The sequence below is a fragment of the Oenanthe melanoleuca genome, chromosome 1, assembly GCF_029582105.1.
Source record: "Oenanthe melanoleuca isolate GR-GAL-2019-014 chromosome 1, OMel1.0, whole genome shotgun sequence".
Lineage (NCBI taxonomy): Eukaryota > Metazoa > Chordata > Aves > Passeriformes > Muscicapidae > Oenanthe > Oenanthe melanoleuca.
In genome coordinates, this window is record NC_079333.1 from 33558606 (window position 1) to 33571563 (window position 12958).

The 12958-nt window shown below is 42.6% G+C and overlaps 1 protein-coding gene across 2 annotated transcripts; it reads right to left on the reverse strand.

The window, feature by feature from the left end:
* Positions 1-3929: 3929 nt before the first annotated feature.
* Positions 3930-12907, reverse strand: DDIAS (DNA damage induced apoptosis suppressor). 2 transcript variants are annotated; one of them, XM_056498579.1, is made up of 6 exons: positions 12827-12907; positions 12498-12703; positions 10540-10668; positions 9632-9793; positions 8427-8544; positions 3930-6637 (listed from the first exon to the last, which is right to left on the reverse strand). In XM_056498579.1, exons 3-6 carry the CDS (start codon positions 10650-10652, stop codon positions 4178-4180), a joined length of 2853 nt encoding a protein of 950 aa, XP_056354554.1. In that variant the 5' UTR covers positions 10653-10668; positions 12498-12703; positions 12827-12907; the 3' UTR covers positions 3930-4177. The 2 variants fall into 2 exon arrangements, with proteins under 2 accessions (XP_056354554.1, XP_056354564.1); XM_056498589.1 differs by having other exon boundaries at positions 12792-12891.
* Between the last annotated feature and the right edge of the window lie 51 nt (positions 12908-12958).

Here is a 12958-nt window from a genome sequence, read left to right on the forward strand (position 1 = left end):
TCAGAGTAGGAGAAATTACAGAGGTTTGAGATGCCAAAGAAATGCCAGCGTCAGGCACTAGAGGGTGGCCTTTGACAGCACCATCCACTCTGACCTTGTGAGCCTGTGGCAGGTTAAACTTGTCCTAGCTGATGCTGGATTTGTGTAGGATTAAGTGTTGGGTGATGGTTGGATGCTTTGGTTGTCTTTTACTCTTTGACCCAGTCTTTTTTTATTATTATTATTTTTAATGCCATTCCTTTTGTTCAGCCTTCAACTTGCTGTTTTCATTCTCATTGAACTCCACTGGAGTTCTCCAATGACCTTCCTCAAGGCCTCGAATCCTTTTGGACAAGATCTCCCATTTTAAGCCTTTTGTCTTTTGGTAAATACATAGAGTTTGTGCTCTGACTCTTTCTGGGGATCAGGTTTCCTCCCCTGTGCTCTGCCCCACATCAAAGATGACTCCTGCTAACACCTACACTGAGAAATGAGCTGTGAAGCCTGAAGACACCATGTGTCTTTTATTGCCTCTTCCACTGACCTTGAAGCTCCTTCCTTGGTGAATGTCTGACATGAGGGCTGGACCATCTGCTCTTCCTTCCCCAGGAAGCTGGCAATTTGAGTCAGTGAGAGAACAGAGAGGTATTTGGAAAGGGAAAAGTCCCTGTATGCTTCTAGGTAGGAACAAGGCAAAGGGAGGGGACGGAAAACATCCTTCAGATGCTCAGACCTCTTGGGAAGTGAATACTTATTAAAAGAGAGGAGGGCTGGAGTGTGTTGCTTTTAGGGGTGAAGGCTGGAGAAAACAGACTCTTCCTGGGGAAAGGTAAGGGGCAGGTGAAGAGTGGCAGCTCTTCCTCCCAAGGAACATTTCACCAGTGGGATGTGCAGCCTCCTTCTTGTTCAGCAGGTATAGCAGCAAGGGTACAGCCTGTGCCAGGCTTTGCTGAGGGTGAAATGAATGTGAGCACACAAAGGCTCCCTGCAAAAAGGGAACAAGCTGCCCAGGGGAAGAAAGACAAGGCTGACTGACTACAGGAGCAAAAGCAAGAGAGCTTTTTCTGCCTCTCTTCCATCCTCTCATGCTCAAAGTCTCCCTACCGAGCATGTGGGGAGCTCTGCCCAGAAGATGTCACCTTGCTGACAGGGGCCTGTCACACAACAATACTTTTTGCTCTCACTCTGTCCAGTCCTCTTGCACAAAGCACAGGAGATCTGAGTGCCCTGCTTTAATTTCAATGGTATGGCACAGACAGTCCTGCCTAATTTAAAATCTAGTCTTGATTTATGGATTTCTATGCGCAAGGAATCAATCACAAACCCAGTAAGCATTTTCAGGAGTTTTATTACCCTCAGAATTAAACATGCTGAGCTTTAGTCTTTTTGTACAGGCTTATAATTATAATCACATCGGCCTGCACCAAAGCTATCACTTACTGTAGCATGTGAATGAATTGTCTGTTGAAAAAAATCACTCATCCTGCACCAAACATTTCATGTCAAGGTGCTGTCAGGTATATGATGTAGAAGCTCTGGCAGTGTTTCATAGCTAGCTGCATCAAGTCTCTGGTGTCTCACTTGGATCAGCTCTGACTCCTGGTGATTGAGTGGGTATCTGCCCAGCTCATCACAAGGGCGTGCTTAAAGAGCCAACGATAACTGCAGTACCCTATTATGTGCTGTAGTACAAAAAACTGGTTTCAAGTGTTATGATGCCTTAAAACCTTTTCTGTATTGCCTTTTCTATGCTCAGTGATTTGGGTATGAGTAATGCAGTCTTCCACTTCATTTTTTCTACATAACCTGTACATGCAGATTTATAATTTCCAGGCAGGAAACATTTCTTACCCCTTTTCTACTTGCCCAAGGCTTCATCAAGTAGGATTTTATTTGCAATACATAAAATATTTTCAACAGGCACAGCACTTGGTAAATGCAGGCACACATCCAGTCTTTTCACTTGGCCTCATTCTGGAGCCCTGCCCTGATTGAAGCAGCCCTGGTGCGGTTTTAGTGTGCTGATTTGCTGGGCTAAAGCTCAGCTGGGCAACTCAGCAGCAGCTTGCAAAGCCCTTACAACTTCTGCTCTTACCTCCCATCCCTCTGGCTGTGCCAGAAAGGCTTGCATAGGGAGCTCTGTGTCCTTTACAGCAGAGCCCTGCCATGTTCTGCAGCAGTGCTGTCACTGGCACCACACTTAGCAAGCTCCGTTCACAGGTTACCTTGGCCACACAACCACACAATGGTTTTGGGCTGGACTTGAAAGATCTTGTTCCAACCCCCCTGCCGTGGGCAGGGACACCTTCCACCAGACCAGGTTGCTCAGAGCCTCATCCAATCTGGCCTTGAACACTTTCATGCACGGGGCATCCACAGCTTCTCTGGACACCCTGTGCCAGTGCCTCACTGCCTGCACAGTGAAGAATTTTTACTGCATATCTAACCCAGATTTCTACTCTCAAAGTTTAAAAACATTATCAGCTTATCAATTAAATATTGTTTAAAATTGTGATGTCTAATTCTTCTCTTTTTCTTCTCTCTTTGCTATAACAAATGTTGCTTTTTCTGCTGTTTATGTCTAGGGTTCAGGGACTGCAGGGCTCTAGGCTTGGACCTGCCAAAAGAAATCTTGTGCCTCTTTCCACTGCCATCTGCTGTTGCAGGCTCCTTAAACACCAGAAGAACTTTTGTGGTGTGTTTGAGTATCTTGCTGGGGACAGCAAGAAGAGATAAGGTCTTTCAGCAATCTTCATGTCCTTTCAATGTCAGGCTAATCTTTGAACCTGTGCCTAGATTTCAACTGCTAATAAGGAGGGGAAAAAAACCCAACAAATCAAACCAAACCAACCAATGCGGACTTGAAAAAGCTTCTTTGTAGAAGGAATTTACCTGTGCAGACCTGTTGTATAACCATGTGTAACTTTTTCTTGGGTCTGCCTACAGGAATGCCTGCAGCCTCAGCACATCTGCACCCTTGATAGGAGAGGCTGTACCTCATTTACACCCTGCTCAGCCACAGGAGAAGCTTGTTTGATTCCAAATACCCTTCTCCCTTCCATCCCTCAAAGGGAAAAGCATTTGATTGAAAGGTGCAGAACTTAGGCTAGAGACCGAGAAACTGAAAAAGTTTACCTGTATGTTCTGTGATGATCTATGCTAAAAATCATGGATAAGGAAGAAGGTAGTGAGAGCAAAAGAGCTTATTCTTAAAAACTCTTCTGAACAAAGAGGGAGGCTTAAGCAGGTGCTGTAGAAATTATATGAGGCCTCAAACATAGGAAAATAAAAACATCCACCTTGTAGTTGAGAAGGAACCAAGTAAACCCTCCCTGTCAGTCACAATGTAAATGGTTCATACTCATTTTATACCTCAGAAGAAAAAGCCACAGCAATTACTTTTAGGTCTCTTTCTGGTTCTACAAGTGTGGTACATCCCCTCCACCATCTTGGGCCACACTACAACCTTCAATCACTCACTCACAATAAAATGGCAGCATTTCAGGCTGTGCCACCAGATTCCCATATCCTTCTGCAGGACCTGACTTACAAACTTAGAAGCAGCAGATCCAAGATTTCTCTGTTCAATGAACCTAAATGCAGCTGGTTTGGGTTGGGGATATGGAAGATCTTAAAGCAAGGAGAGGAAAGACACTGTCAGGAATCTGCCACTAGCAGTCTTTAACTTGAAAAAGCCTTTAAGAAAACTGGGAGCTGCTAGCAAGCCCTCGGGATGGTCCCCTTCACCCAACTCAAAGTTGTCACAGGCTCAGACACAAAGCACCATCAAATCTTCGATGAAAACTTCGCCCTTCTCCCAAGGGAGTCACCAGGCAAGAGTCACCGTCTGGTGTGGACGTGGATTCCAGTGCTGCTCTTGTGATGTAAAGACAATAGTGAACATTAAAACACTTCACCCACTTGTATTTCATGAAGTTACATCTATTCAATACTCACACATTTATAGAAGTGTTTATTGCACATCTTAATTAATTTTCAAGAAAATACAGTAACTACAAATTGTAATTTCCCTCATTTCTGTGGTACAAAGGTCTGAAAATAAACCTAACTCCTCTTTGCAAGACATATGCTGACAGGTGTATAAACAATTTAACTTCTAAATAGCTTTTTTCTTCCACTGGATCCTCCCCAAAAGTTTAAAAAAACAATTAAAAAGAACACAGCATATAAATGTATCTTAGTATTCTGGCTTATTGGAAAAAGGAGTCCGTGCTTTGAGGAACAGCTCAGGGGACCAGACAGTTGGCCCTTCCAACACAACCCCTGAATTATTTCCACCTGAGAAGTGACTCTCACCTTCTGAAGGGGAACAAGTTTTCAGGACTGGATCATTTAAAAATGAGGTCTTGGTGACACTTGCAGATACAGGAATTGTTAGAATTCTGGCTCTATCCCCAGGACTTACTCTCTTATTTTGGATGAGATTTTTATCATTTTCACTGTTCTTTCTGCTTTTAGAAATAGGGTTCCTGTCAGCGTGCCCACAGGTGGATTCCAAGTCAGCAGCCCAGCCAATTGTTTTCAAATTTAAAGGTGCAGTTGGTTTCAGCCCTTTGTTTGAAGATGGAGGGATCCACTCCTCCAAGCTGGCAGGCAGCTGCTGAGAAGCAGAGCTACCACCTTCTTTGTTTTCCCTGTTCCTTGGTCTCCCACGTTTCACTAACTTGCTGGTAAGCTGCTGCAGCAGAGTGTTCTGAAAGGAAGACCTGGATCGCTTGCATTTGGAATGGATTTTAGTGGGATTCTTAGGGGTGAAGATGGTGATAAAAGAGCTTCTTTCCCCAACAGGCCATAGTTTCTGCAGAGGTTTTGTCATAGGAGTTGACTGTGAATAAGGAACAAAGTCCTGAGCACAAACTGAACTGCATTCTGAATCAGAAAAGGAGGAAGTTACAGGTGTACTGTGCTTGCTGAAAGCATGTGGGGACCTGTGTAGGGATGAGCTCGGTTTTGAACTGTTACAAGGAACACCTCCAGGAGAAAGCATTGATTCAGCTATGACCTTCTCTGTCAAAGTATCTTCCTGTATTAAAGAATTACATGATTTATTTAAGAATTCCACAGGTTTTGCTACCTCTCTTACACTTGCATCAAAGAGATCAGCAGAAGCATTGTAGCTGCCTTCAGGGAAGATGTTGTTCCATTGCATGTCTTTCCTACTAACACTTCTGAAGGTATTATCTGACAGTTCTGTCAATGGTTTTAATTGTCTTTTATATATCCTTCTTGCGTTGTTGGGAGTTGGTGGATCAAAGACCTGGGTCCCTGTGAGTATAAGATCTGTTTTTTGGCTTTGTGTAGAATAGTTTTCTTTATTTTCACAAGCAGCTAAAAAACTTTCACATGCCGAATGCACACAGGTGGCTGTATTGCTCTTTTTTAAAGAGGAGGTTTTTCCATGCAGCCTAATAAAAGACCAAGGTGAATTTGCTTCTTTGGACTGCACACATCTGCTGTGAGAAATGGAAGGCTCTGGTGTAACTGGTAAGGATGCTCCACCTTCTTTGAGGGTTGAAGATAAATCACTAGGGGAAGACTCACACTGTGAAACATCACTTGGAGGGTTTGCATTTGACTGAAGACAAGCAAACACTATGTTCTCCCAACTATCATTCTCTGCTGGTGGCAAGAGCCTCCCTGAGACACTGGCTGCAGGCAAATCACCTACAGCTTGCCTGGAATGTAATTTGTTAAGATTTACATCCAACTTGCTACTTTCAAGATGGACACGTTTGCCTGCATCAAGGCTGGGTGATGTTACAACACTCCTGCCCTCCTCTATTCTGGCTAACAATTCATTTAGGCTTTCTGAGAATGGAAGCTCTTCCCAGAGCATAGAGTCCATCCGAGACACTCCAGCTACATTTATGTGATTAGGAGCTGAGCCATCTCTCTTGCAAACAAGGCAGTTGTGGGATTTTTCTGGATAACAATGATTTCTATTATTTTTTGGGCAATTGTTTTTTACCTCAGATTCCAAGGGATGTTGTAACAACTTGGAACTGTTTCCATGTGAACATTCGGTGTTCGAAGAGCAAATGCTCTCTAAATTATCAGCTGCAGAGATACTGTCAGTCCGATTAAGCTGTGAACTTGATTCATTATCCTTCTCTTTTTCCCCTTCCTTCACAGAAGAGATCAGAAACCGTGAGTCCCAAAGAGTTTGATTGTTGAGGCTTACACTGCCCAATTCTGCAGAGACAGGCCTCTCCTCTTGTTCATGCTGTTCACTCACCAGCTTTCCCACTTCCAGAGTGGGAAAGTCTTCCGCTGTTACCCAAGCAACAGATGAAGTCAGACTGAAGGATTGCTGCCAGAACCCTAAAAAACTTTCCCTGCCACTAGACTGAATAAAACAGGAGCTCCTGCTCAGGCTAGACAAGCTGCTGAGCTCACTGAGAGGTTCATCTATGGGAGCTGATGACACATCAGGTAAATATGAGCTGTTATTACAGCTCCTGAATTTTGCCGACTGCAGGAGACGATCTAAGTAGCCAATCACAGTAAAGCCAGTAACTGCAGCATTCGGTGGGAAGATCTGGCATGCTACAAGGTTTCTTGTACTTCTATTAATTATGGAACACTTCTGCAAGGTGCTGCTGGCAACAGAATGCCCTCCATCTTCCCTTGTAAAACCCTGGGAGTGGGGAAAGAAAACAAAAAAACAACCAACTTAGAGGAAAAAATATTAACACGTGTCTTTTAACTCGGGCGTAAATTTAGGTCTCGCTTTTTGTCAGGATCTGCAGGGAAGAGAATACAAAATGGTCTGTCACACAAGGCAGTCCCTGGGAAATAAACCCTGGCAAGAACTGTAAAGGGCATCACAGTGAGAGGTTCTTTGCTTGTTGCAATTACAGAATTTTGGAGCTGGAAAAACAACCAAGGACTCTGAGAAAGGACTTCACAGAAAATTTCTTCCTCCCTTCAGGGCACTGGATGCTTCCGGGCTTCCTCTAGTGCAGTTCAGTGTGAATGGCTGGCAGCCTAAGGCCAGTGCATTGCTTTCATCCAGGAGGCACTGGGCAGCACTTGAAACAAAGCACTCTGGTACCAGATACTTGACTTGGCAGCTCAGCTGCCAAAGCCAGCATGGCACTTTCTGTGCACTACATCCGTGAAAGGGAAATAAGCTACAACCTTTATCTGCTCAGATTTTTTTAGAGAGCAGTGTTTCAAAGGAGCTTCAACTGCAATTCTTTATAAAATCTGCTTCTGTCTACACCGAAATTCCAGGTGAAAAATGACATTAAATGGAGAGAGAATTAGCTCATATTTTAAAAGGGATAAACCCTTTCTCATCTACTTTTCAAGGTGTGGCAAAGCCAAAGAGGCCAAAAAGCAGATACAGTTATCTTCAACAACCGTCCTCCTCCCTGAGTCTGTGCAAGGTTTGAGGCTGAAGGCTGCTAGCCAAGGACAACACCCTCCTAGGTAAGCCTTTATACAGTATGTTATGCTGATCAGAATCAGCAGTATTATCTGGGAAAGTACAACTGCATACACAGCTGAACACAACTATACTGAAATGTCTATAGCCAAGGGCTGAACACAGTTTTCAAATGTGTGTTCAGCTCTTGTGTGGAGCAGGAGCAGCCACAAAGCTGGTGATATCTAGGATTAGTTATATTTGTCAAGGCATGAGGCCCAGAGATCTGGTCAAGTGTTCCAGGTAAGTAAAGTTAATCCATCAGCTCCTCCAACTTCCATTACCTAAGATGCTGTACATCAGGAAAATTTTCAATTCAGATACAAACCTCATTGTACCTGTGGGAGAGGCAAAACACCTGCCAGGTAGGATTTAGTTCACAGATTCCATAATATGAATGACTCACATAAGCACCACTTGAAGAGAACCTTGAAGACTGTTTCTATAGAAATATTGCTAAGAACTAATATTTCAAAGTGTGTTAAACACATAAAAGAGCCACCAATGCAGATACTGAGCAGCTGTACTTCAACAGCATTTTGAAAATGCTCCTAAATCCAGAAATATTAAAATGCTTCCAAGGCCATGTGCTTCTCCTTACATTTCAGACTGGAGACTGCATAGCATGGGAAAGGTAGGGCAGTGCTTGGAAAGAGAGTCTGTTTCTTGCTCCAACCATACATGTTTTTTTACAGACTCCAAGCTGTTACTGATAAGCACAGGAGCTGGCATTGCTCCTGTGCATCCTGACAAGCTGTTAAGCTGACTACTGCCATTCAAGATGATTTTTGGATGTGACTCATTAAAAAAAAAAAAAAACAAAAAAACAAACCATCACTGGAGTCTTGGGGAAAAGAAGCAAATCCTTCTCATGTCCTAGCCTTACATTTTCTCAAATTTCCAGAAGATGTTGTACACGAAGCTTTGATAACTCAGTCTATACCCCTAACTGGCTACAGAAACTCAATAAAAGGCCATAATGGGGACTAAAAGTTACCTTCACTCCAAATATAAACCTTTTTCCAATGAAACAGGTTTCCACTGCTTGAACTAACGCTCTTGTAGATGACTCTGTGTTTGTTTCTCCTGACAGCTGACTGAAGTCTTGAATATACCTAGAATAAAAACATATGGAAGTATTGGACCAACAGAGGAAGAAGCCTTACATTGCAATTTAGCTGCAATACAGCACTAATGAAGACACACACGTTAAGGAGAAGATTCTGTGCTAGCTTCAACTGAACTTAGAATGAAAACAGGAAAACCATGAACCTATAAATTCAATTCTTTAGTTCACCTAATTTGTTAGTGAGATAAAGGAAACAAAACAACCACTCTGAACAGGTTTAATACACACACGACTTTCAGGTGCTCCCCTGTGGTTGTGATTTTTCTGCCAGCACAGTAACTGTACAATGCTGTCAAGGTGCTGCTATTCCTTACACATCCTTCCTGCCCAGCCTTTACAGCACGGCAGTATCCATGTAAGACATGGAAATAATTGTTTTTCATGGCTGACAGCAGCACAGCAGCGTAGGGCACTATGCCTGTCACAAACATGTTATTAATGCTGCTAATATGGCATTACAAATTCATCTCTGAGGCACTGATAACACAAGACATTGGAAAATAACAGACTAGAGAAAGAAGCACGGAATCTGAATATCCCATCCTGACAGTTTCACGTTTCAGAAAATCTGAAGCCTATAATGTGGGTGGTCAGGCTCTGAGGACTAACAGACTTTTTTAGAAATCCTTTCTTTCTTCAGGAAAATTTGGTCACATTGCCAAATAGTCACAAGGTGCATTCAAACTGTTAAAAAAGGAAAACCAGAGGCTCTGTCTGGAAAAACCAACTTGCTTAAACAAAGGGAATTCAATCATCTCACAAAAAGGAGAAAGGACACGAGGAAGAAGCCAAACCAACCAAGCAGTGAGGCTCACTTAACAGGTTGTAGCTGCCTTCAGTAGACAAATGGAGGATTTCTTCTACTACCTAGAAGTAATCCATCTCAAAAACATCAAGATTTGAGGAAGAAACAAACTTCAGCACTTTCTCAAGGTGGTGGGTATCAAGGAAATATTGGAAGGGAGCACTTTAGCAGTTACTTCCCACTCATCTTCCCACCACCTAGGCTCACTGCAGTTTTTTTAGGCTGAATAAATAGCAGCAGCTATATGGTCAGACAACCTATTCCTTACCTCTGCAGATTTTCTGCGGTGACCCCAAAGAATGGATCTAAGCAACTTCCAAAAACAGTGATGTCAAATAAATCATTAGTGTCAGCAATCTTTAGGGACAACCTATATCTGTAGCTTGCATCTTTAGCTTCACCTGTGCAGCCACATTTTAGACAGCTGAACCTGAAAAAATACAGTAAAATGATAAAAAAGATTGAATACATGAACTCCTGTGAATCACTGCTGAGGTAAGAATTTATCTGCAGCCATAAGTATTACTACTACAATGTATCAAATATTGATAAAAAACTCTAGGGTTTTCTTATTCTTTACTCCTTGAGGGATTAATCTTACCAAAGGCTCAGAGCAATATGTGTCTATTATGACAGAATGACTCTGGCTTCTTTCACTGATTTATTAAATGCTAGCCTGTTGTGAAATTGAAGGGCCAGTGAGCTTTGAGAGACTGTTGGGGTGCAATTTTGAATTCCCTGCACTCATTTTTTTCACATTTCGGTTCGGGACTTTTTTTTCCTTGCAGCTTGAGTATAAATACCTAGGTTTAAAAAAATAATCAGGAAACAGCACTGTTATCTTGTACTTCAGCATTTGAAACAACAGATATCCTTGCTTTACAACGTCAGCTCCTTCTATTTAGTGCCAACATTCATTGATTTACTGTTCTTCTGAGTGTCAGAGATTTCACCCACCACTGCAATTAAAAAAGAAAGCTCATCCCTTTCTGGACATGCACTCATTGAAGAGTCATACAGGACTGCCAGGTGCACTGCACACATAGAATGAGATGAAAAAAAAAAAACAGGATTTGATCTGGAGGGGCTGGATTTTTCACCACTTTGTTTTGTGTTCAGCTAACAGAGATCCCCAAGTTAATGTAGATCAGTAAATGATCCCCAAACAAGACATACCTCCTGGAATCCAGTATCAGCCTAGAAAAGCAGTTTTGACAGGCAGGATAGATGAAGCAGGAATTCTGGATGGAAATCACAGAGGCAGCCAAGAGTCCCTGCACACTGTTCATGTGCTCACAGCATCACCTGAAATGAGCAAGTTGAAATGGTTTGAAGAGGTCTCATGAGACGTTAATGCTTTCAGTTGGGTTATTTCAACATTTTGAACAGCAGTCTTCAGGAAATGATGATCTCTTTTTGAAAATAGAAATTCTATTAATTAACTCTAACAAAAAAAAAAATAAGAAAAGATAAAGTTATGTAACATGAAGGAACTGCTCATGGCATTTGCACACAGATAATGCAAATTCTCACCTGCATTTAGGGATCTTTATTAGAATTATCCTTGTGCACAGCACTGAAGCAAATAGCTTTCTAATTATTTTCCTTAATTTAGGGTGAAGTCACAACATGGGGTTAAAAATTGAAACTATTCTGCACATGTTTCAACGCCAATGACTTGCAGAGGTTACTCAGAAAATCTTGAAAAAAGGCTCACAAGAGTAACTATATTAGCTCCTGTATCACACTCTTTGAGCTAAAGGGGAGATTCCTGGTCAACAGAGGCTGTACAGATTTGACAAATAAATGATGAACTAAACACTTAAATAAACAGGAATGAATTTATTTTTATTCAGGATTACTCTCCTACAGATTTATTTTGGCTTTATTATACTATACTGCCCAAAACATCAAGTTTTAGGAAACTTCCTTTATTTTAGACAGACAACATTTTTCCCAGCAGATGACAGAAACATGTAGACAACAATAATAGAATCTTGGAATGGTTTGGGTTGGATGTGACCTTAAACATCACCTAGTTCCAGCCCCAGTGCCCTGGGCAGGGACACCTTCCACTAGACCAATTTGCTTGGAGCCTCATCCAATACTTCAAATCACAGAGTTTCAACTTAAATGACCAAAATGTTCTCTACAGCTGAATTAAATTACTCTTAAAAGTCCATATTTGCAAAAGCTCCTTTATCACAGCCCTAGCTAAATATAAATTGCTCTTTGAAATAAACTGCAGAATAAGAAAGCAATTCCACATCTTCATCCCATAAATATCTGAGAGGAAAAAGACCAAAGGGATAGAGGAGACTCAAGTATGGCTTTTACAGGTTTTACAAAAAAAATCACACATTCTATAGTCAACAATGATGTTTTGTTAGTATTTTTCCACCAAGAAGTTAAACTTACAGACTATTCCTCTGCCCTTTGGGACACCTTTCTCAGCATCCTGATACAAACAAGACCTGCAACATTGAGTACTAGGAAAATGTGAGTGACTAAACTCATTACTTTGAGTATTCTTATGAAAAAAGAATCCCAAGATTCCCTACATCTGGAAAACAGAGGTAGGAAAAGGGAAAAGCTGTAATAGGGAGCCAAACAGAATGAGAAAAAAACCATCTCTTCAGAACACACATGTTAACAGAGACTCATTTGACTCAGTATATTAAATGGTGCATGCCTTCAACTCTTACCAAAAGGGAACTGTTTTGTTTTAGTTACAAAGAGTTTGTTTTAGTACAAGATAACAGTAAAATGTACATGGAAAACACATAAATAGATAGAAAAGGAGTAATAAAGTTAAATCTGATTTTTTTTTGCCCAAAAAGATGTGCTTGGAGAACTAGCAGGTGCTTCATTCCCACCTGTTTTCAACTCATAACTCTAGAAAGAAAAGTTTACACAGTTTATGTTACCTGTACTTTTAAAAGACATTAAAAAACACACAACAAAACCAAAAACAACACAAACGCACATCCCAGAAAACAGAGAACACTGCAAGTATTAAACTGAAATACGGGAGATAAAGTACAGCATGTAAGTGCTCAGACACGTTCTGTCAAGCGCAAACAGACTCAAGATTTCCACCTCTATTTCCCTTTGGAAGAAATACAGAAAGATACCTGGACGCAGGCTGAAAGAGGAGGTCAGCAGGAATGGATCTGCTTCACTTGAACTTTTTGTTGCAAACCAAACAACCCAAAGCCCAGCGCCCGGCCGGGGAATCCCAGAGCTCTCCAGCCGCTCCCGCCGCGCTCGCTGCCTTCCAGCGGCCCGGCTCCCAGCGCGGCTCCTGCTGCCCTCTGCTGATCCCGCTGCCTCGCTCTCCCTATGGAAAAGCGAAGCACCAAAGAGTCGTTAACACACCTCACTCCCGTTTGCACCCCTGAGCCTCCCCGCGGCCGACAGCGAGCTACCGGTCCGGTCCGGTCCAGTCCAGTCCGGTCCTCACCGGGCTCGGGCTGCGCTCGGGGAGCAGCGGGGGCTCGATCGCCCGGGCGGTGCCGCGGCCTGAGGGCAGAGCGGAAGGGCGGAAGTGCGGCTGCTAAAGCCCGCCACGGGGGCGGGACGCGGCGGCGCTCAG

Bases quoted from the DNA above. Each gene is read 5' to 3' on its own strand.
- DDIAS (XM_056498579.1), bottom strand. From the start codon at position 10,652: ATGAACAGTGTGCAGGGACTCTTGGCTGCCTCTGTGATTTCCATCCAG. The intron at 9,794-10,539 runs GTATGTCTTGTT...GTATTTTTTCAG, and splicing joins CTGATACTGGATTCCAGGAG to GTTCAGCTGTCTAAAATGTG. The intron at 8,545-9,631 runs GTAAGGAATAGG...TTTTTATTCTAG, and splicing joins ACCGCAGAAAATCTGCAGAG to GTATATTCAAGACTTCAGTC.